The sequence below is a fragment of the Gopherus evgoodei genome, chromosome 5 (assembly GCF_007399415.2).
Source record: "Gopherus evgoodei ecotype Sinaloan lineage chromosome 5, rGopEvg1_v1.p, whole genome shotgun sequence".
In the NCBI taxonomy this organism is placed as follows: domain Eukaryota; kingdom Metazoa; phylum Chordata; order Testudines; family Testudinidae; genus Gopherus; species Gopherus evgoodei.
The window spans coordinates 16397495-16420929 of NC_044326.1; the positions used below are offsets into that span (position 1 = coordinate 16397495).

General features: G+C 43.8%; 1 protein-coding gene across 4 annotated transcripts in view; it reads left to right on the forward strand.

The window, feature by feature from the left end:
* UVSSA (UV stimulated scaffold protein A) overlaps positions 1 to 23435 on the forward strand; it is a 112307-nt gene that overhangs the window by 58621 nt on the left and 30251 nt on the right. For all 4 annotated transcript variants that reach the window (XM_030563449.1, XM_030563448.1, XM_030563450.1 and 1 more), the window contains 2 exons: positions 11441 to 11618; positions 13691 to 13843. In XM_030563449.1, coding sequence (XP_030419309.1) covers positions 11441 to 11618; positions 13691 to 13843 — 331 coding nt within the window. The remainder of the gene's footprint in view (positions 1 to 11440; positions 11619 to 13690; positions 13844 to 23435) is intronic.

Below are 23435 nucleotides of genomic sequence, written 5' to 3' on the forward strand. Positions count from 1 at the left end.
CTCAGTCACTAAGGGATTGTACATTCTCCATTTAGCTCAGTAGGTTTGCTTAGCTCAGGGGTTTTCAAACTGTGGGTCAGGACTCCTCAGGGGGTCACGAGGTTATTACATGGGGGGTCACGAGCTGTCAACCTCCATCCCAAATCCCGCTTAGCCTCCAGCATTTATAATGATGTTAAATATATTAAAAAGTGTTTTTAATTTATAAAGGGGGTTGTACTCAGAGGCGTGTTGTGTGAAAGGAATCACCAGTAAAAAAGTTTGAGAGCCACTGGTTTAGCTAATATTGTAGGTCTAATATGTTGTGGATCTTGAGTTTCATTCTTGGGATCGGGACTTCATAAATTCTGAATCTTATTTTTCTTCAGTTGAGAGTAGATGCATTACAGAACTCAAAACCCTCCTTCCCGGGCTCAATGATCCTGCTCTGTGGAACTCAGGACTAGGAGCTGCACAAGGGATGTCTCAGTGCCCCTCAGGTTATGTGCAGTCATTCTTCAGAAACTTGGAGAAGACCAAAGTAAACAGACAGAAAAACATTAGAATTCATAGTCCCGTTCTCAGAAATTAAATTCAGAACCAAGAGCATGATAGAGCTGCAACATTAGCACTAGACCAATTAGTCCATTAGGTTACATGGAGAATTTACAGGCAGTTATTGACTTCTATAGGGAAAAACTCAGAGCAATTATTGAAAAGGGAGTAAGAAACAGCATTACCCCCCTGCTTTCTGTACCCTGCAGAATTTAGGAGCCTCTTCTTCCCTATCAGAAGACAACAGTATTAACACACAATTCATTATCTTAATTCAGAAGATATAATACCTCTGATTAAACAAGCATATTTTTTCTTTTTAAAAAAAGGAAGTATAAAGACTTTTGTTAAATTAAGATTAAAGTTGCTATTTAAAATTTTTTTCAAAATTGAGGAAATGAATAGTTAAGGTTACTGACTACATAAACCATTTATTAAGGGCAGTATTATTTTAATTATCAGAAATCTGCCTAGAGGTGATAGTCCAGTGGCTCTCAAACTTTTTTACTGGTGACCTCTTTACATAGGAGGCCTCTGAGTGTGACCCCCCCCTTATAAATTAAAAACACTTTTTAATATATTTAACACCATTATAAATGGTGGAGGCAAAGCGGGATTTGGGATGGAAGTTGACAGCTCGCTACCCCCCATGTAATAACCTCGTAACCCCTGAGGGGCCCAAGCCCCAGTTTGAGAACCCCTGTGATAGGCAATATTCAAATTACAACTTTGACTTTGATCACTGTATACAAAAAAAATTAAAATTTTTCCTCAGTGCATGCAATTATTAGAAATATTTTAGCTGTTAATTTAAAAGTAAAATTGCTACATTACATGAACATTAAAAAAAATCATATTCAGACAAATATCCCTTTTACAGCAATCCATAAAGAAAAATAATACAATATATTTTGTCATTATAAAATATACCTAAGAATTTAATATAAATTGAATATTTGCACATTTACAGAAAAACATGTGATTAAAATTTTTCTACTTCCAGCAAAATGTTAAAATTGTTTTTTTCTCATATATACAAAGGAGTAGATTATGAAAATACTTCCACACGTCCATGCATGGGTCCCTCTTGTAAGTAAAGTCCTTCTGAAATCTGTAGGCCCTTCCTCAAGTTGGTGACTACTTTCATCTTCCACTGAAGTTCATAGAAGTTGAAGGTGCTGAACGCTGCACAACACAATCAGCATCTTGTAGGTTTGTCCACAGGATTAATTTTACAAGGAGACTATTCACATGCACATTAATAGAGTGGAAAATTTGTCACAGAGCAATCGTGGTAAATTTAGTAAAAGTTGCAGGTTCAGAGGGATAAGTGTGTGAAGTCATCGGAGTGCTCTCGTCCTATACTAGATTAAAAATGGGGCAGAGATAAGGTTATAATGAGCATTAAGGTTATAATTGTTAGCATGTCTATAATTGTTTTGTCAAACCACATAAGATGTGTAATGTAGTTTAATTTCTGTAGCTAATGACCTTAGCTATTAATTATGTTTTTTATAGCTTAGGATTTTTAATGTGCAGTTATAGCAACTTCAATGAAAATTTGTCAGTGAACATGTGTGCATTATAGGGGGAGCTGGGCAACCTATTATATTTAGGTTGCCTTACACTTTTCATTATAAAAGATTCTTTCAGCCTTTCTTCAGGAAGCTCTGTGTATGTCCATGTGATGTATTGTTTTTATCATGCATATGATTACCTCACTTGCACTCAGTTAAAACATCTACATTTGCCAGAATTATAGCTAACATTTCAAACCTCCTAGCACTTCACACAGCTGCTTTGGGGTTGTTTTTTTTCTGTTTAGTTGGTTTTGTCAGATACCTCATACACCTCCAGGACTAGAAATGGGTGCCATCAGAAATGAAGATTCTGAGCTTCCCGGTGCAGCGTACAATACTTGGAGCCCTGGAAGGCTCCAAGATACTGTTAAATCATTTTAGATATTTTTTTAAAAAGCTCTTTTCGGTCATTTTCAGAAACTTTTTAAACCATTTAGCTTTTTCTTTACCTCAGAGGTCTGTATAGCTGAAATCATGTTACCCAGGGAGCCTGCCTTTAGAGGTGGAAGGATAGTAGAGAGGATCCCAGTAAAGTGGTTTAAAATAAAGCACACTCTAAAACACTTCTGAAATGAATTTCAAAAATACATGATGCTATGTGATATGAAAAGATTGTAGCACTTTGGGGATGATCTGCATAATTCACTCAAGGTTTCATCCCTCATGAGTGATGGAACCCTCACAAATAATGAAACCTTTATAATACATTATCACATACCATAGTTTGTTTCAACACACTGTGTATATGCATACATAGATATTATGGCCTGGATTCTGAAGACAATGGAAGCTTCGTCATTTGTTTTTGTGGGCACAGGTTGGGAGTACTGTATGGGAGTACGTCTGTGTATTCATATAGAACATGCCTTGCAAAATTCTCTTCACCCAGCTTACTGTGTTTGGTGAATAAAAATATCTTTAGTTTTTTCATGATCATGGTGGTAACTGGTGAGGTGGGTAAATATTATACCCAACCTGGTAAATTTCCATGAGAGTTTTGCGTGCGTGTGTGTGTGTGTGTATTAATATAAATTACACATACTTGGCTTGGGTAGGGCTCCTTAAAATGTGAAACAGAAATTAAATATTATATTGTCCCAAGAAAGTTGTAGTTCATAATACTTGTTTATATTCTGTCTCTGTTTTTTCAATTAAATGTAGGTGAATCTGAAGTAGTTAAATTTAGTCTAAATCCGCACAGCTGAGGAAACCTGTGCTCTTTCTTTCTCATTTCTTTCTCTGAATTTTGACTGAGGAGCTTTTATCTCCTCCTAATCCCACCATTTCTGTCAGGACATAATCTCTTTCTCAAATTTACATTTTAATTACAAGGCCAGCTGAACTAGCTAAAATCAATAATGTCAGCATTCAGCAGCCTAACTTTCAGTTGAAACCCCAGCCTCTCTATTTCCTACTATCGATTTATCTCTTGAACACTGTCTACTTTATTGCTTCAGGCAAATAGGTGCCATTTGGTCAATTTAAACAAAAAGGGGTATTTGGACATTTTTATGATTCTTTCTAAAAACAGATATTGGAACAAATTTGAACCCAGGGACTGTACTTCTGCTAGATGAAATACAGGGAATAGTTGAAGTCTATACAGGAATTTTACTTGTAAAATCACATTCATTGTCTTGTATTTATAAAACAAATACAGAAGTTTCATCTATCTGCTTTGGCGGATTCTTGCTTTATCTTGTCACCAAAACTAATTTTATATACAAATGTTAAAATGTGTACACTATGACAGTATTTGTTAATGCTGTAATAATGTATTTACCTTTCACATGTTTAGCCATCTTTCTTCTAATGGTTTAAAATAACAAATCAATGAAAAAATATTTTGTTCTTGCAACCCTTCAGAATTCCTGTATTGATCTTTTGGTTGTGATTGTATATATCTAAATGTCACATTGTTCATTTATCTCTCTTGGCTTTCGCGTGTGTGTGTGTGCACTCACGTGTGCGTGCCAGTCTATCTCAATAAGTGAGTGATTATGCTTTGCATTACAGTATAGGAATCTGGATTATAACTAAAGTTGTGGAACACAATTTGAACTTTTTTTTTTAAATGGGTCTTTTCCCTCCTTGAGTATAGAACTGTTAAACTTTTTTTGAATATTAGCAATGACTGGAATATAATGCAAATAGAAGTGCTGTCATAGCTGTGACTTTAAATGGTGCTTTCCAAAAAGGTATTTTTATCCCCATCCCCATCTGTTTTTTTTAATCTGGCCAAAAATTGATCTGTCCTACATTCAAGATATCACAAATTCTTCTGGACTAATGTTGTTCATATCAAAGGATTTGTATATTATGACTAGTTGTATATTGTGAAGGAAGTTTAGCTAGAGCAGTTAAACCTTGGGGAAGTAAAGTACCCTTATGGGGAGTATGTCTACATGACAAGCATTGCAGAGGTGCACCTTTAGTGCAGTAGCTATGCTACTGTAGTGTAGACACTTACTACAGTGATGAAGGGTTTTTTCCATTGCTGTAGTAAATCCCTTCAAGAAGCAGTAGCTAGCTCGATGGAAGAATTCTTCCATTGACGTAGCTGGGTCTACAGTGGGGGTTAGGTCAATGTAACTATGTTGCACCGGGCATGAAAGTTTTCACATCCTTGAGCAATGTATCTAGAAATTTTAGGTGTAGACCAGGCCATCTTTTATAATGGGATTGGTTTGGTTGTGCTTTGTTGCAACGTACCTGTTTGTTGGCAAACTTCCTTCAATGGCTACAGCTGATTATGATAGAAATTTGAGTTGAGAAACCATCCCTAGTCCATCCTCTTCTGTAAACCCTTCTACTCCTGCATAGTTTATTTCAGTATAATGTTAAGTGCTATTCTTCTTTGAGTGCTTGCTTAAGTCCATTTCAGTGTAGGTGTGTGCTCACCCTGAGCACCGCTGCCGGAAAGTATTTTCCTCAGTGGTATCCGTCAGATTGGCTCTGATGCCTACTAGAGTCGCGCCCTCATAGCGTTAGTATATAGGGCCCTGCCATTCCACCTTCCCCTTAATTCTTTCTTATTGCCTGGGACAGTCGCTGGAGCTTCTGCTCATCCTGTGTTCACGCAAGTACTCTCCTCGGTGAATTTTGCCTTTTCCCGTATATAGTTAATTATAGTAGTAAGAATTTACAATTCAGTGTTGTTTAGTATTTATTAGATTAGAATCTTAGTTATTGGATTACCACTTCCCCGGCACCAGGGCATGCCTTGGTTAACCAGGACTCTTGGATACAGCCCGTTGAGAACGCAACTACAAAGCGAGTTTGCAAAGATGGATCTGCCATTCACCCATTGGTGGAAAGTCAAAATCACTGCCAGCTGGATTATAATTGAGGTTACCAATAGTCCTTGTTGCTTTAGGTGTATCAAATACTTCAGAGTACACGGAACTGATGATTGCATGGGCGAGACCCCTTTCTGCGCTGTCCAGATCCTCTTTGCCAGATATGTGGCCCTAGTGGATGATTTTCTGTTCTCTAAAAGAACTTCTTGAACCAGACCTCAGAATGCTAACTCCAAGGGGTTCAGCCCTGGGGTTCCAGGCCATGAGATGGAGGGACTTGAGGTTTGGATGATGTAAGCATCCGTGATCCTCAGGGATGAGATCCAGAAAGATGGTAAAACAGGGTTGGTGAGGCCAGGCGGGGCTGTCAGGGTCAGGATTGTGACTTCCTCTCTGACTTTCAGCAAGACCTTGTGTATGACAGGAAAGGGGGGAATACGTAGTAAAGATGGTCTCTCCATGGGAGGAAAAACGCATCTGTGAGTGAGCCCAGGCTGTGATTCAGAAAGGAACAGAACTGAAGGCACTTTCTGTTGTGTCTGGTTGCAAAACCGGTGTATCAGGGGAGTTCCCCACTGCTGGAAAATGTTCTTTATGATATCTGGGCAGATGGACCATTCGTAATTTGGAGAAAGACCAGTGGAGGCAATCCGCTAACTCGTTCTCTTCCCCAGGGAGGTAGGAGACAAGGTGGATTAAGTGGGATATGCAGAATTCCCACAGGCAGAGAGCTTCCTGGCATAGGTAGTTCCCTATTCAAAACCTTAGCAATGGGCTTTCTACTCTACTTGTCATGGAAGGTAGCCTTTCTGGTGGCCTTCACCTCGGCCATAAGGGTCTCGAAGATTAGGGCCCTTACTTCAGAACCACCATACGTGGTCTCCTTTAAAGATAAGGTCCAAATATGCCCTCACCCAGTCTTCCTCCGAAAGGTGGTGTTGCAATTCCACAGTACCCAGAACATTTTCCTCCCGGTCTTCTACCCAAAACCACAGGCCAACAGCCAGGAAACAGAGGCTTCATTCACCAGATGTCAGGTGAGCGCTGGCCTTCTACATAAAAGGGACTACATCATTTAGGAAGACTACTCTGCTTTTCATGGCAGTGGCAGACAGCATGAAAGGTCTCCCAATCTCAACCGAGAAAATTTCTTTGTGGATCGCTTCTTGTATCCATGTGTGCTACAACCTGGCAAAAGTCTCTGCTCTGGCCCTGATGGCACATTCCACAAGGGCACAAACATCTTCAGCTGCATTCGTGGCACAGGTTCCCATTGAGGATATCTGTAGAGTGGCAACACAGTCTTCAGCCCACAGTTTTGCAACTCCCTGTGCCCTCACTCAGCAGGCCAGAACAGTGCTACAGTCTGCTTGTCATTGAACTCTGATCCCTCCTCCTACATCTGCTTGGGAGTCACCTACTTTGGAATGGACATGAGCAAGCACTCAGAGAAGAAAAAATGGTTATTAACCTTCCATAGCTGCTGTTCTTTGAGATGTGGTGTTCATGTCCATTCCACAACCCGAACTCCTACTTCTCTGTCAGAGTTAGCAGGCAAGAAGGAACTGAGGGGGCAGTAGGTCCCTGTGTACTGTCACTATGAGGACACAATTCCAGGGGCCACCAGAGCCGACCTGATGGATATCACTGATGGAAAAACTTTCCAGTGGTGGTGGTGAACAAACCTACATTGGAATGGACATGATCAACACATCTCGAAGAACAAAAGATACAGAATGTTAGTAACCGTTTTTTCTTCAAGTGCTTGTTCATGTCAGTTCCAATCAGGTGTGTGCACATTAGCTGTAACTGGAAGATTTTTTTCCCCAAAGCAGCAACTGTTGGTTTGGCCTGAGCACCACCTGGAGTTGCACCTTCATGGCACCCAATATAGAGCCCTGCCAACCCACCACCCCTTCAGTTCCTATTTGCTGCCAGTGATGGTAGCTGGGACTTCCCCTTGCTCTTCTCTTGCTTCGGCAAGTGGATTAGCAGTGCTTTAGCTGTACCCTGTAAATAGCTAATTTCCAGTAGTTAGTATAGTTCAGTAGTTCTTTAGAAGTTTCAGTTACAGAGGGTTCCTGCCCCGCATTTGTTACTGGGGCATGCCATGATCCCCAGGCTTTCAGACTTACCAGATTTGTGTGAAGTGCATGCCAAAAAGTGAGAGAGAGAGAGACACACACACACACACACACACACACACACACGCACCTCCTGCTTATGGTGCCTGGGTGAGGGTCACTAGAAAGACTACGGTTGGGATTTCCGACCAAGAACCATTAAGGAGAGGGAGCAGCATCTCAAAATTCTCCTTATGGAGGCAGCTGTCCGACTTCAGCTGGACCCAGGCACCAGGGACCCTACTCCCAGCACTTTGTCTTCACCGCGAAGCCCTCCAGCGCCATCTTTGAAGGATCCGGCACCAAAGAAAGATGCTAGCAAGAAAGCTTGGCGCTGGCATTGACCCTCTCAGGGACATTCCAGCCTTGGGCACCGATCCCAATTGCTGACTCAGAAGAAAAAGAGGTCAGAGAGAGGCCAGTCTCCCTCAGGTGGTGATAACCTTGGCCAGGAGGGTGTCTGAACTCAAGGCCCTAACCTCAGAGCCCCCTTATACTGTGTTCTATAAGGACAAAGTGCAGCTCAGACCTCATTCTGCTTTCCTCCCAAAGGTTGTATTGCAATCTCACATTAACCAGGACATCTTTCTCCTGGTATTCTACCTAAGCCGGACTCACTAGATGTCTGCAGGGCACTAGCTTTCTACTTCGAGAGGATGAAGCCGTTCAGAAAATCAGTCCAGCTATTCTTGGCTGTGGCTGACAGAATGAAAGGCCTACCCATGTTGTCACAATGCATTTTGTCATGGATCACATCCTGCATCCATGAATGCTACAACCTGGTGGGGGTTCCTGCACCCCAATCACTGTGCACTTCACCAGGACACAGGCTTCGTCAACAGCATTCCTGGCGCAGATTGCTACTTAGGAAATCTGCACAGCAGCGACATGGTCCTCCATACACACTTTCTTCGCACACTATGCGATTACCCAACAGTCCAGAGACAATGCAGCTTTTAGACAAGCAGTGTTCCAATCAGTGGATGACTCCAACCCCACCTCCTGAACTTGGGCTTGAGTCACCCGATTGGAAGCGATGTGAACAATGATTCAAAGGAGGAAAAACAGTTAACTCACCTTCTTGTAACTGTTGTTCTTCAAGATGTGTTCTTCACATCCATTCCGATATCCGCCCTCCTACCCCTCTCTTGTAGTAGCCTGCAAGAAGGAACTGGTGAGGTGACAGATCGGCAGGACTCTATATGCAGTGCCATGGAGGTGCGACTCCAGAGGGAGCCCAGCCCGACCCTATGGTTGCTGCTAGGGGAAAAATCTTCCGGCTTCTGTGCACATGTGCGCGCACACACCTGATTGGAATGGACATGAACAATGCATCTCGAAGAACAACAGTTACAAGAAGGTGAGTAACCATTTTTTAAAAAAACACTTCAGTGATGATCTCCACAATGTTCCTTGAGAGGCTGTTCTACAGGCTAATAGACCTCCCTGTTAAGATTTAGCCTATATTTTCCTCTGCTCAGTTTCATCCCATTACTCTTAATTATCATTGCCCTTATCTAGCTGGTTTTCCAGTAAATTTTCCAGTGCTAATATCAAAGCCAATTAGAATGAATTTTTACGTAGGATTTTTTTAGACAGTGTGTTAAACACAGTCACCTGCCCAGTGCTCAGGTTAAGAAGTGGAAGTAATAGGTGAGCATGCTATAGATTCAGTGCTGCCAGTTAAGAAATGAAGGGTGGAATAGATGGTGGGAAAGACTTCAGGCAAACTGGGTTGTTTTCCAGATGAAGGCTGCAACAGCTTGCTCAAACTTTCCTTCCCAGGGAACAATAGTTCTTCTTGTTTTGGTCTTACAGTTTGTACTTGGGTTCGTGTCTCTCATAAAGATGCTTACTTTATTTGTTTGAAAAGGGAAAATGTAAACTATTGGATAAGTGCATGTGATCAGGTCTCCCTCTAGTGGCTGGCCCTCCTGAAGAACCAGAGCCTATTACTACTACCTGCTAATGGAGCTGCTAGTTTAGTTCAGCAGGTAGAAGTCTATGCTTTTGAGTTGTCTAATCTAATCTAACTTTCACTAATCTTAACTGTCTGCCTATGTAAAACAATTATAGTGCCCTCATCAATACAGTAACTGAGCTTTTGGTGCTGAAGATCTTGCAGTGGGTTTGTTCCTCAATCATGTCAGATTGTCATAAGGATGCTGCTTTGGTGGGCATGCCCTATGCTTCTTCAGGCAAATAGGTGGATGCTTTATCTTTGAAAATAAAGAATGCTCTTTATTTTTCCTGATGGTTATCTATGAAAGAAAAGGTTCTGGTAAATTGCATCTGTTTGAGAATATACTAAAGGATCAAAGCTCTTTACATTTTCAGTGGAGCTGCTTCTCCTTTTGCAAAACACTTACGAAAAGTGATCACATGTACAGCCCTTCTGAAGTCTGTTCTATGTATCTGAGGGGCCAGTATGGCAATTGCAAATCACCAGATTGGAGGAAAAGCCTTGCCACACAGCTCTTTCTCACTAGTCATGCTCCCTAACGAACCGTGGTGGTGGTAAGGTGGAGGTTGTTGTTGGACCTGCTTTGTCAGCTCTACACTACCAGTGAATATCCTTACATCAGAGTTATCCCCGTGTGCCTGGTTGTGCCAAGCTTTGCACAGGGAATGTTACACCAAAGCAACCACAGCACAGGGGAGCCTATGGCTATTAAGTCTGTTTTCTTTCTTCTGCTGCTCTGCAGCTTCATTTTTTTACATTTCTGTATTAGATAGGGAATTTATCTTTAGCATCACTCATGGATATAATATTCGTAGTTCCTTTCACTTACACATATTAGCAGTGAGTATGGTATGGACTCTGAGAGGGCTGATGTGAGAGTATTACCAGCAACAGTCCTGTCAAAAAAACAGTGTAGCAATCTGGACATCTTTTTGTTGTTTAACTTTCCTTTCCTGGTGGGATAATACAATGTCATAATGAGTTTTACTGTTGATATGGTAATAATACTTGTTTGTACCAACATAACAATAATTTCCCCATAGTAGAAATAGTACTTGTAGCATTGCGAGACTCACCCCTGCGGCACCTCCTGTTGTCGTCCTGGGAATTAGCCTTTGGAGCGCCCTCTTCAGGCCAGTGTCCTGCTCACCGCAGGCCCCGTGTCCCTCCCAGACCTCAGTGCCTCTCTATCTTGGGTGCTGCACCCTGGCAATACCCCCACAGCTCTGACTCTTCCCTCCCTGGGGAACCCCCAACCCTCTATCCCCCCATCTCGCTTCAGTTTGTTGCTACTGCCAGTCACCATCTGGCCCCTGCTCACTGGGACCGACTGCAGTGTACAAGCCATTCATCATCGGCAAAGCGGGGTTTTGAACCTGCTGTCTCTACCTACCCCTGGGCTGCACTCCTGCAGCCCCAGTACCTATTAGGCCTTTGGCCAGACCTGTAGCCTGGGGTTCTTCCGGGCGAGATCTCCCTAGCTCCTCTGCCCTATTCCCCAGCCCTGTTCTATTCTGGAACCTTACTCAGTTCCCAGGCAGCCTGGTCCTTCTCTCTCTACCGCTAGAGAGAGACTGACCTAGCTCCTGCCTAGCAGCTCCAGGGCCAGTTGTGGCCTGATTAGGGGCATGCCCCCAGCTGAAGCTGCTTCCCCCAATCAGCCCAGCTTTTCCTTCCTGTCACAACACCCTCCCAGGGCAGTTTTACGCCCTTTAAGGCAGGAACAGAGTGACCACCCCGCTACATACTGTATCCACTGGTTTGTATCAGTAACATGCTGGTGGATGCCATTGCAACAAAAAATAGTCAGTGATGTAGCCAGAATCTATTCACTCCTTTGCTAGCCTTACCAAGAACTCTGGTGTAGTTGTAAGGCTTTTCTTTTTAAAGGCTTTATTTCCCCCCTCCTAAACATGCTGGGGTTTGGGTTTTTTTTTGCAGGGTTGGAGCCCCAATCATCTCCGAAAGCATTAGCAAGAGGAATGGTCATGAGGCCAGCTTTGCTGAGCTCCCACTCCCAGTCCGAAAGGAATGAAGAGGAACTGGATCCAACTTGTGCCGCTGCAACGTTGAAACTTATCCGAGATAAGCTACCTAAGTTACCATCCCTAAACAGCAGGTCATGATCATTTTATTTGTTTTGGAAACATCACTGTGATGTTCTTTGGCTCTATTCGCTACAGAAGCAGTTCCAGAAACGGGGCAGGCTAGAAGAGATTAGGCCAAGGGTTCTCAGACTGGGAGTTGTGACCCCTCAGGGGGTCTCAAGGTTATTACCTGGGAGGTCATGAGCTGTCAGCCTCCACTCCAAACCCTGCCTCGCCTCGCCTCCAGCATTTATAATACTGTTTAATGTTTAAAAATGTGTTTTTAATTTATAAGAGGGAGTCATACTCATAGGCTTGCTGTATGAATGGTGTCTCCATACAAAAGTTTGAGAACCACTGGATTAGGCTATAAAATATTACTTATTTGTATTTAAAATAATAATTTTTATACCCAGTCTTAAGATATGCATGATTAGAAATGTAGGTTTTGCTAATCATTTTTTGTAGATTCTTTAGAAAATCTTTTACTAAGAACTTATCATAGGGATCCTATCCAAAAAAGAGTTATGTTTGCTGGGGGAATGTTTTGATTAGCAAATCCTAATACTACACTAGCAAATAAATAGTTTCAAAAGCCTTGGATTTCCTAGTGACTTACTATGTCATAAATGCCAGCTTTTGAGGCCTGTCATACTGATTTCAAAGAACTATCATTTGTCAATTCTGTTCAGAGCTTGCTGAAATTTCAGTCCTGAATTACAGTAGAATCTCAAAGTTATGAACACCTTGGGAATGGAGGTTGTTCGTAACTCTGAACAAAATGTTATGGTTGTTCTTTCAAAAGTTTTACAACTGAACATTGACTTACTACAGCTATGAAACTTTACTGTGCAAAAGATAAATGCTGCTTTAAACCATCTTAATTTAAATGAAACAAGCACAGAAACAGTTTCCTGACCTTGTCAAATCTTTATTTATGAACTTTCCCTTTATTTTTTAGTAGTTTAACACAGTACTGTATTGTATTTGCTTTTTTATTTTTTTGGTTATATTTTTTTGTCTCTACTGCTGTCTGATTGCATACTTCTGGTTCTAAATGAGGTGTGTGTGGTTGACTAGTCAGTTCCTAATTCTGGTGTTCATAACTCTGAGGTTTTCCTTTAGTGGTAGATTGATGTGCCATGCTTGCAGATCTGTGAGGGTGGACCCTGTGACTGGAATAACCTGCTAATGGACTGGCATCTCCCAAAATGACGCTTGTACAGTGTAAAAAGCTAGCAGAAACTGAAGCGCAACCTTCCGAAGGCAAAGTGCTGTGTTCCATTAGTTTTCTGGAGAGTTTAATCAATACAGCAATAACAAACTAAACTTAAAAATTTAGATTTCTAAATTGAAAAAAAGACATGTTTATGTGTTTTAATACTATAAATTAGTGAGGCCATCATAATTTGGGCTACTGAAGTGCTTAGGCTCTGCAACTTCATGTTTTGGGTTTAGTCAATTGTTATCTAGCATTACATAACTAGTAGTGTGACATTCTTTAGTCAAATAGTGGAAGGCCATCCCTTTACTTGCTAATGAAGCACCTGGTAAAAACCCCTTTATACCAATATTCTTTGTACTGTGTTTGAGTGCAGCTGACAGCCTTACCTTCCTCTTTTCTTTATACACTTTTGTCCTTCTGTAACACAAAACTTCTGCTAAGGGAAAGGTTGAATTGGTGGTGTCTCTGGAAACCCCAGTGGTGCAAGTCTGGGAGACAGTACAAACATGGACATAAATCTACAGAAACAAGACGGTTCTGAATTAGGTTTGCAATACCATCCTCACTGAGGCTTCTGTTATACTACACCATCTATGACCCCTTATTACATCACATATAGATCTTTAGGGTCCCACAAGACTGGGGAAAAATCTTTTTAAGCAGCATGAGCTGAGCGTTCTGATAGCTTAACTCTGTATTGTGTTCTGCTTGTACGACAGCCTCACGCTCTATATCCTAAAGAACAAACCAAATAAAGTAGATGGTAGAAGTACTAGTGGATCTTAGATAACATGAGTGTTGGTGGAAAAGGTTAGCAAAAGCAGGCACATAGTTGTGATCATTATTGTTCTCTATTGACTTTTTATTATCTTTCTCTAGTGCATCCTCAAATCCAGAGCCAGCAGCTTCAGGAGAGCTTGTCAGCGAGAAAGGAAAACTAGAAGAAGAAAGAGCTAAAGCTCCTATAATACCCTTTGGATTAGATCTTTACTACTGGGGACAGGACCAGCCAACTACTTGCAAAATTCTCAAGTAAATACAGTCTGATTTTTCTTTTAAGAAACAAAAAGATTGGTTTAGGCTGAGAGGTTGTGCAGGGGGATGAACCCTACTGCTTCTTGTAATAATTACTTTTCTCCTTAAACATTCTTAGTAACTCTAACTTACAATTATATGTCTTTTGAGAGGATAGGATTTGAATTAAGTATTTTAGTCTTTCAAAGCATATATGTATTTATGGTAGCACCTAGTCCAGTTGAGATAGGGGCCCCATATACTAGCTGCTGTACAAACACAGTTCGAGACACTCTGCCCTGAAAAGTGTGCAATCTAAATAAATAAGACAGACCAATGGTAGAAGACAGGAAGGATCATTATTCCCATTTTTATAGATGGAGAACTGAGGCATAGAGATCAAGTCATTTACTCAAGGTCCCACAAATCTGCGAGCTGAGAACTGCACCCAGATCACCTGGGCCCCAGCTGAGTGCCTTAACAATACAACCATTGGTCTTCCTTGTTTGGGAAGGTGCTGTGCTTTCTTGTACAGAAAGTGATGCCAGCTTTGTGGCAGGACCAGCAACACTAAGACAGTTTACACCTGCACCTCAGAGATTTGTTTCTGACAGTCTTAAAGTCTATTCAGAGCCCTGGCTTTGTTATTAATAACCTAGCATTCAAAGACTTCCTCTATTTTTTGCTCACATTGTAGCTCATGGGTATGCATCTGCTCTCTCCAAACAAGCAGAAGATTTCCATTTCCCTGCCAAAGAATGTATCAGTGTCTGCTGCAGAAATTGGCACTGAAGCTCCACAAAACTGTAGGGCCTATAAGTCCCACACTGGGTTAAAACAAGTAAAAGATTGGAAATATGTGTGTGTTGCTAATCAAAAAGGTAAACTCTCATGGCCTCACTGGTATTACTTTTAGTTTGTTTTCTTACCAAAGCATAACAGCTTAATCACATTTAGCTTGGTGTGGATATCTGTAGTAATAATGCTAGACAAACAAACCAGAAATGCTGCAGCAGCATGAAGCCTGGGGGAATATCATCATCAACTTTTCCACATTTGTGCAGAAATATGGAACATCAGTTTCCCTGGCAATGGGTCTTTTGTTGTGCCTTACATTACAGATGGTGGTGCTAACACATTTTCTCGTTCATACTGCACTTTCCAGAAGAACAGCAAACTTCATGTTTGGCTATTCTTCCCTAACTCGTTGATTCCTAATGTCTTCTTGGACAGAAACTCAAATGGTAATTGATTTCTTATTGTCTTTTGTTACGATTCACCCAATTTGATTTAGCTCACAGAGGTAACATTTGCAGAAAATAGCAATAGTAGTGGCAGTGTTTCTATGCCCCAAATCATGTAAAACACTGCACAGACTTTGTGTTATTGAGAGGCAAAGAGCAGTCACTATAGGGAGTGAAATTTGACACAGCATGATGCTTTAACACACTGCCTCCCAAGTCCATCCCATCCTATGAGATGAATTCGTTAAAGTCTATAGAATGGTAAAGGTTTTCAGTAAAGCTTTAGGAAGTATTTGTCTCTGAGACTGTCCAAACAGTGGAAAGGTTTTATTTTACATTGGAAATGAGTTATTCAAGTCATAAGTGAAATCAAAAGCATATTTCACTGCCTGTCTGCCTAGTGCCTATACTGTTTTTATTTTTATGCTTCCCAATAAAATAGAGGGCACGCTTCTAAACCTTATAGCCTATAACTACAGATATGCTGATCTAACCAAAGATAATATAAGTAACTGAATACACATTATACCATTGACACCTGGGTAGAATATACTTGCTGAAAAAAATAGGATAGACATTGCCAGATCCTTTGACTTTATCTGTGGTAGAAATAAATACCTCACAAGATGCTTTGAAAAATAAAGGAGGGGATATGTGCAGCTTTTGTGTAGACTTGTCATTTTTTAAATCAGAGATAGAAAATCTTCAACCTTCAGCTGTTTCACATTATAACTTGTTAATAACACTATTTTGAGTTTCTACAGGGAGATATAGGTGGTATATCTTGACTTTAGTAAGGCTTTTGATACTATCTCACATGACCTTCTCATAAACAAACTAGGGAAATACAGCCTAGATGGAGCTACTATAAGGTGGTTGCATAACTGGTTGGAAAACTGTTCCCAGAGAGTAATAATCAGTTGCTTCATGGTTAAGCTGGAAGGACATATCAAGTGGGGTCCCTCAGGGATCAGTTCTCGGTCCAGTTCTGTTCAATATCTTCATTAGTTATTTAGACAATGGCATAGAGAGTACACTTATAAATTTTGCAGACAATACCAAGCAAGGAGGAGTTGGATTAAAATTCAAAATGATCTGGACAAACTGGAGAAATGATCTGAAGTAAATAGGATGAAATTCAATAAGAACAAATACAAAGTACTCCACTTAGGAAGGAACAATCAGTTGCACACATACAGAATGGGAAGTGACTGCCTAAGAAGGAGAACTGTGGAAAGGGATCTGGAGGTCTTTATTTTTTTTTCTTTAATATCAGGGTTGGAAGGGACCTCAGGAGCTCTAGTCCAACCCCCTGCTCAAAGCAGGACCCATTCCCAGACAGATTTTTACCCCAGTTCCCTAAATAGCTCCCTCAAGGATTGAACTCACAGCTCTGGGTTTAGCAGACTAATGCACAAACCACTGAGCTATCCCTCCCTCATAGTCATAGTGGATCAAAGGCTAAATGAGTCAACAATGTAACATTGTTGCAAAAAAGCAAACATCATTCTGGGATGCATTAGCAGGAGTGTTGTGTCCTCTCTACTCTGTGTTGATACATCCTCAACTAGAGTATTGTGTCCAGATTGGGTGCCACATTTCAGGAAGGATGTGGACAAATTGGAGAAATTCCAGAGAAAAGAACAGAAATGATTAAAGGTCTAGAAAACATGACCCATGAGGGAGCGTTGGAAAAAAATGGGTTTGTTTAGTGTGGAAAAGAAGACTGAGAGGGGACATGATAACCGTTTTCAAGTACATAAAAGGTTGTTACAAGGAGGAGGGAGTAAAATTGTTCTCTTTAACCAGTGAGGATAGGACAAGAAGCAATGGATTTAAATTGCAGCAAGAGTGGTTTAGGTTGATGTCAAGGTTCTTTCCCCGCTCTGAACTTTAGGGTACAAATGTGGGGACCTGCATGGACATTTCTAAGCTTAATTACTAGCTTAGATCTGGTAACTCTGCAACCATCCAGAAATTTCAGTGTCTGGATCACTTCTTGTCCCTGCCGCCCAAAAAAACCAAAAAACAAAAACAAAAAAACCTTTCCCTCCCTGGGCAGCCTTGAGAGGCTTCACCAATTCCCTGGTGAACACAGATCCAAATCCCTTGGATCTTAAAACACGGAGAAATTAACCATCTCCCCTCCTTTCCCCCCACCAATCTCTGGTGAGTCCAGATCCAATCCCCTTGGAGCTTAAAACAAGGAAAAATCCATCAGGTTCTTAAAAAGAAAGCTTTTAATTAAAGAAAGAAAAGTTAAAAAAAAAATCATCTCTGTAAAATCAGGATGGAAAATACTTTACAGGGAAATCAGATTCATATAGCCCAGAGGAGCCCCCTCTAGCCTTAGGTTCAAAGTTACAGCAAGCAGAGGTAAAATCCTCTCAGCAAAAAGGGACATTTACAAGTTGAGAAAAACAAAATTAAAACTAATCCGCCTTGCCTGGCTACTTACAAGTTTGAAACATGAGAGACTGATTCAGAAAGATTTGGAGAGCCTGGATGGACGTCTGGTCCCTTTTAGTCCCAAGAGCGAACAACACCCAAAACAAAGAGCACAAACAAAGACTTCCCTCCACCAAGATTTGAAAGTATCTTGTCCCCCTATTGGTCCTCTGGTCAGGTGTCAGCCAAGTTTACTGAGCTTCTTAACCCTTTACAGGTAAAAGAGACATTAACCTTAACTATCTGTTTATGACAGCTGGACTTTAGGAAAAACTTCCCAACTGTGACAGTGGTTAAGCACTGGAATAAATTGCCTAGGGAGGTTGTGGAATCTCTGTCACTGAAGATTTTTAAGAGCAGGTTCAATAAACACCCGTAAGGGATGGTCTAGCTCACTCAACTCTGGTCTAGTTCTCACCTCACAGGCCATTTGCAGCCCAATCAGCATGTAGCTGCAGCCCATGTGACCTCCTCAGGGCCATACAAGTAGTATATATATTGTGTGGAGGCATCCCACATAACACACAGAGAGCTCATATACAGCCCACAATGGTAAATAGGTTGAGAACCACTGGTCTAAATAATACTTAGCCTTGTTTTGAGTGCAGGGGACTGGACTAGAAGACCTCTCAAGGTCCCTTCCAGTTCTGCAATTCTATGATTGAGATTGTGATTATGAGGAAGCTAATTTTTAATGGGTGTTTAATTTAGTCAGCAGCTGATGTACATTAGTCTTTTCTCAAGGAGCTACTAGAGTGGACTCAACAAAGAAGTTGGATTAAACTTAATTTTCAAAAAGTTTAGCCCAGTGACAATAGCCCATTAAGCTGTTATAAGAACCCTTACATTCAATATATTCTTTCCTCCCTCTGTATGTGGACCTCCTATTAATACCTCAGTTATTTACCTGGATTGAGGACCAATTGTCTCTTTGTGCATTGGTTCTTAAACTGTGAACTACAGAGTTCTCCTTTGAGTTGCCTGTTCATGTTGATTCCAATACATGCACGGTAGCTGGAAGACTTTTCCCCTAGCAGCATCCATCAGGTTGGCCTGGGCGCTCTCCCCAGAGTTACACCTTCATGATGCTCAATATAGAACCCTGTTGACCCACCACTCCCTCAGTTCCTTCTTACCGCCAGTGACGGTTAGCTGGAACGTCCCTGTGCTCTTGTCTTGACAAGCAGATTTAGCAGTTTCTTACATTGGTCTCCATTCGTTTTCCATTGTTTGTTAATAGTTAGTAGTTCGTTAATGTTAGATAAGTTTCCTTTTGCGGGGGGGAGGAATCCCCTTCTACACTTTCCTGACACCGGGGCATGCCGGAGTCTCTGGGCTTCAAAGCCTGCGAAGCCTGTGGCAAGTGTATGCCCAGAAGCGATCCTCACACCTTGTGTTGAAGGTGATTGGGAGAGGGCCATCAGAAGATCATTGTGCCATTTGTAACACCTTTCGGCCCAGGACTTTAAAAGATAGGGAGCAGTGCCTGAAGGTCCTGTTGATGGAGGCAGCGCTCCACCCCCAGTCCGACCCTGGGTCGATGGACCCTCCACCAAGTACCTCTTCCTCCTTGCAGAGCGCCCCAGCACCATCAGCATGAGCACCGGTGTTGGGTAAGGATAAGGACTCACGGCACCATCCCAGCACCACTCACGGCTCACATGCCACGCACAGACATCCATTCACAGTTGCTCGTGCCACAAAAGAAGAAGAGGCTTGAGAGGGGTTGCTCTCCCCCTGCTCGGCCTAAGGAGACTGCCACTGTGAGACCCGAGTTGGGCCACACTAGTGCTGCTCCACCAGTGATGGTGGCACTGACTCCTGCCTGTGTGGAAGGGCGATTGAGTCTGGACTCTCCACGCTCGCTGAGGCTGAGCTGTGAGCTGCACCTCTCTTCGACACCAGAGGCGTTGGAGGCAGTCCAAGAACTGCTTCACCTCACGGCACCATTTTCTCCTTTCAGACAGGACAGGTCGCCGGCACCAGTTGTTCCCCAGGCTCCTTCAAGAGGAAAGCCCTCTATGATGGCCTGCTGATCTGACCCCAATGCACCACTCCCTGGCACTGGAGTACGCCCAGCAGTCACGCCGATCCCCAAGCCCTCAGCACAAAAGCTCAGTTCCTAGAAGTACCACTTCCCCGTGGTCATCGTTTTCAGACACCTCAGAGTTGGCGTCAGACTCCTATTGGTCCTGGAGGAGTAGGAGCAGACGATCCATGTCAACTTGGGATCGGCACCCATACCCATCACCGTGGCCTGCCCAGTGGCAGCCCCCTGCACAATGGCCTTTTTGGACTCTCTGGGCTTTTCATCCAAAGCCAAGGTCACAGCCAAGGGTCTCATTCCAGGGTGACATCAGTGGCCTTGGCCTCGTTTGTACACCCACTAGCACCGCCAGCACCAGCAGGCTCGGGGATAGGCCCATTACCACCCTGCGCTACCATCTCAACGCAACTGGGCCCAGGAGACGGACTCCTGTACCAGCAGCAATGGCAATTCCAGTGTCGAGGATGGCATTGGCACAGATGGCACTTTTGGCACTGGCTGCACCTGCGTCAGTGTATGGAGCCCCTACACTGAGGGGCGCGACACCATCTGGGTCAGTACCAGCCCAAGAAAGCCAGGTGCCATGGGACCCCTCAGATGCAGAAGAAAGGGACCAGCCCACCCCTCATGGGGATCTCTTCCTCATCCTCACCAGATGAGGAGTTGGCAGGCATGGCAACAACCCTAGCCTTGGAGGACAACAGGGTTCTGCAGTACTTGTTGCGGAGGGTTGCCCAGGGCCTGGGTATTCAGGCAGAGGAGGTAGTGGAGGATGCAGATCCAATGGTGGACATCCTTGCCCCCTTCGATCCTTCACGTGTTGCCCTGCCCCTCATAAAGACCATTTCTGACACAACGAACTCTGTGGCAGACCTGAGCCTCGTTGCCCCCTAGGGCTAAGCACAGCTAAAGATGCTACTTTGTACCGTCCAAGGGTTATGAGCATTTATACACGCATCCCATACCTGACACTCTCGAGGTTGATGCTGCCAACCAATGCGAGTGTCAGGGCTTCCAGGGACCCTCCCCGAAGAATCGGGAGGTGAAGAGGCTTGACCTTTTATGGAAGAAAGGTCTACTCAACTGGATGCTTACAGCTCTGCATTTCAAATCAGCAGGCCATTGTCAGCAGGTACCGCTTCAACACATTTGGGGCAATGGCTAAATTTGTGGAGCTGTTGCCGCAGGTCTCCTGCGCCGAGTTTTCGGCTGTCGTGGAAGAAGGGAAGCTCATTTCTAGGGCTTCGCTACAAGCCGCACTGGATTCAACAGATGCAGCTACTCATGCCATGACCACAGGTATAGCTATGAGGAGGGGCTCCTGGCTCCATGTCTTAGGCTTGCCATATGAGATCCAACAAACTATTCAGGACCGCCCCTTTGAGGGTTCTGGTCTATTTTCCAAAAAAACGGATATAAGGCTGCATAGCCTAAAGAATTCGAGAGCCACTCTCAAATTGTTGGGCCTCCATACTCCTGCAACGCAGCATAAAAATTTAGGCTGCAACCTCCTCTATGGTTCTACCAGCTGCAGAACCGTCAGGACAGCTCACGGAGGAAGAACAGGAATGGCAGAAGGAGGTAGGACCCATCCTCAGGCCAGGGCTCTGTCCAATCTAAACCACCCTCTTGGCCGAAACAGGCCTTTTGAAGGTGCGTTTGAGGACAGCGCACCAGATCCCTAGCTGGATCCACCGCACCATACCTTTTCGCCCCAAGTATCCCCTTTCTGCCGTGCATGCTCCTGTATCACCTCAGACTGTTGGGTGCGCCGCACAGTAGAGAGAGGATACTCCCTTCAGTTCTGTGCTCTCCTGCCCTTCCATCCCCCTTCCCCATCCCTCATCAGGGATACTTCTCACGAGCAGCTCCTTATCCAGGAGGTACAGTTGCTCCTGTCTCTAGGGGCAGTGGAGGAGGTTCCTCGGGAGCACAGAGGCGAGGGCTTTTACTCCTGGTATTTCCTTATATCGAAAGTCAAAGGCAGCCTCAAGCCCATCTTGGACCTGTGAGAACTCAACAAGTTTGTGAAGAAACTCAAGTTCTGCATGGTCTTTTTGGCCCCAATCATCCCATCACTTGATCCAGCAGGCTGGTATGCCGCCCTTGACTTGAAGGATGCGTATTTCCATATCGCAGTCATTCAGCCCCAAAGGAAGTACCTAAGGTTTGTGGTGAACGGTACCCACTACCAGCTTAAAGTCCTTCCATTCAGCCTGTCAGCAGCACCTCGAGTCTTCACTAAGTGCATGGCAGTCGTCACCGCATTCTTGCGCAGGCACCAGGTACAGGTGTTTCCGTACCTCAATGACTGGCTGATCAAGGGCCGCTCCAGGACCCAAGTGGAAGCTCAGGTCAGATTCATCAGAGCCACCTTCGACAACCTGGGTTTCCTTCTAAACAAAGCAAAATCAAGTCTGTCTCCCATCCAGAGGATAGAGTTTACAGGGGCAGTACTGGACTTGACCCAAGCCAGGGCATACCTGCTGGAAGCAAGGTTTCAGGCCCTGACAGATATCATTCAAGCATCAGATAGTTTCCCACCGCCACAGCAAGAAACTACCTGAAGCTTCTCAGACACGGTGCCTGTACCTACATGATGCGGCATGCCAGACTCAGGCTTCGACCTCTTCAGTCGTGGCTCGCGTCAGTGTATATCACCCAGCCCGGGACAGCTTGGACAGGTTCGTGACCCTGCCTCGCCCAGTCATCAACTCCCTCATCTGGTGGTTTGACCCTCAGGAGGTGTGCTCAGGGGTCCCCTTTACCAGTGCGCAGCCGTCTCTCTTCCTAGTGATGGGTGCATCAGGCTTAGGCTGGGGAGCTCATCTGGGAGACCGCAGGACCCAAAGCCTCTGGTGTCAGGCAGACCTGTTTCTCCACATCCACATCAGAGAGCTGAGAGCAGTGTGCCTAGCATGCCAGACCTTCAGTGCACACTTAACGGGACATTGTGTATCAGTTATGACAGACAATACAACAGCAATGTTGTATATCAGCAAACGGAGTTGCATGCGCCTCTCCTCTGTGCCAAGAAGCCCTCATGCTGTCGGACTTCTGTGTGGAACATTCAATACGCCTGCAAGCGTCATAGCTCCCTGGGTACAGAATGAGCTGGGGGACCACCTCAGCAGGTTGTTTCACGCCAACGAGTGGTTGCGTTCTCAATCTTCCAGAGGTGAGGCTTTCCCCAGATAGATCTATTCGCCGTGTGACACAACAGGAAGTGCCAGCAGTTCTGCTCCTTCCAGAATCACAGCCTGGGCTCCAGAGCAGACACGTTCCTCCTTCCATGGGGAGGCCATCTCCTTTACGCATTTCCACCCATACACAGGTACTCTGCAAGATCTGGAGGGAACAAGCTCAAGTCACATTGATAGCACCAGGTTGACCCTGTCAGCATTGGTACACATCTCTCTTAGACATGTCTGTGGAGGCCCTGGTCACCCTTCCACTCTTCACGGACCTTATGGCGCAAAATCATCTTCAACATCCGAACCTCGAGTTGCTTCACCTCACGGCGTGGAAGCTCCATCGTTGAAGCCGATGAAGCTTTCCGGTTCAGACCAGGTTAGACAAGTCCTCCTTGGCAGCGAGAAACCCTCACGAGAGCCACCCTACCTTGCCAAGTGGAAGAGATATTCAATCTGGTTGGCGCAGCACCATTCGTCCCTGTTGCTAGCCTCATTGCCACTCATTCTGGACTTCCTCCTCCATCTGTACCAGCAGGGGCTTTTGTTATCTTCAGTATGAGTGCACTTAGCCACCATATCGACCTTCCATCCGGGCGCGGGGGTCTGGTGGGTGTTGGCTAACCCTATGGTTAGCCAATTTTTAAAAGGACTCAACAGACTGACCCTCACATCTGTCA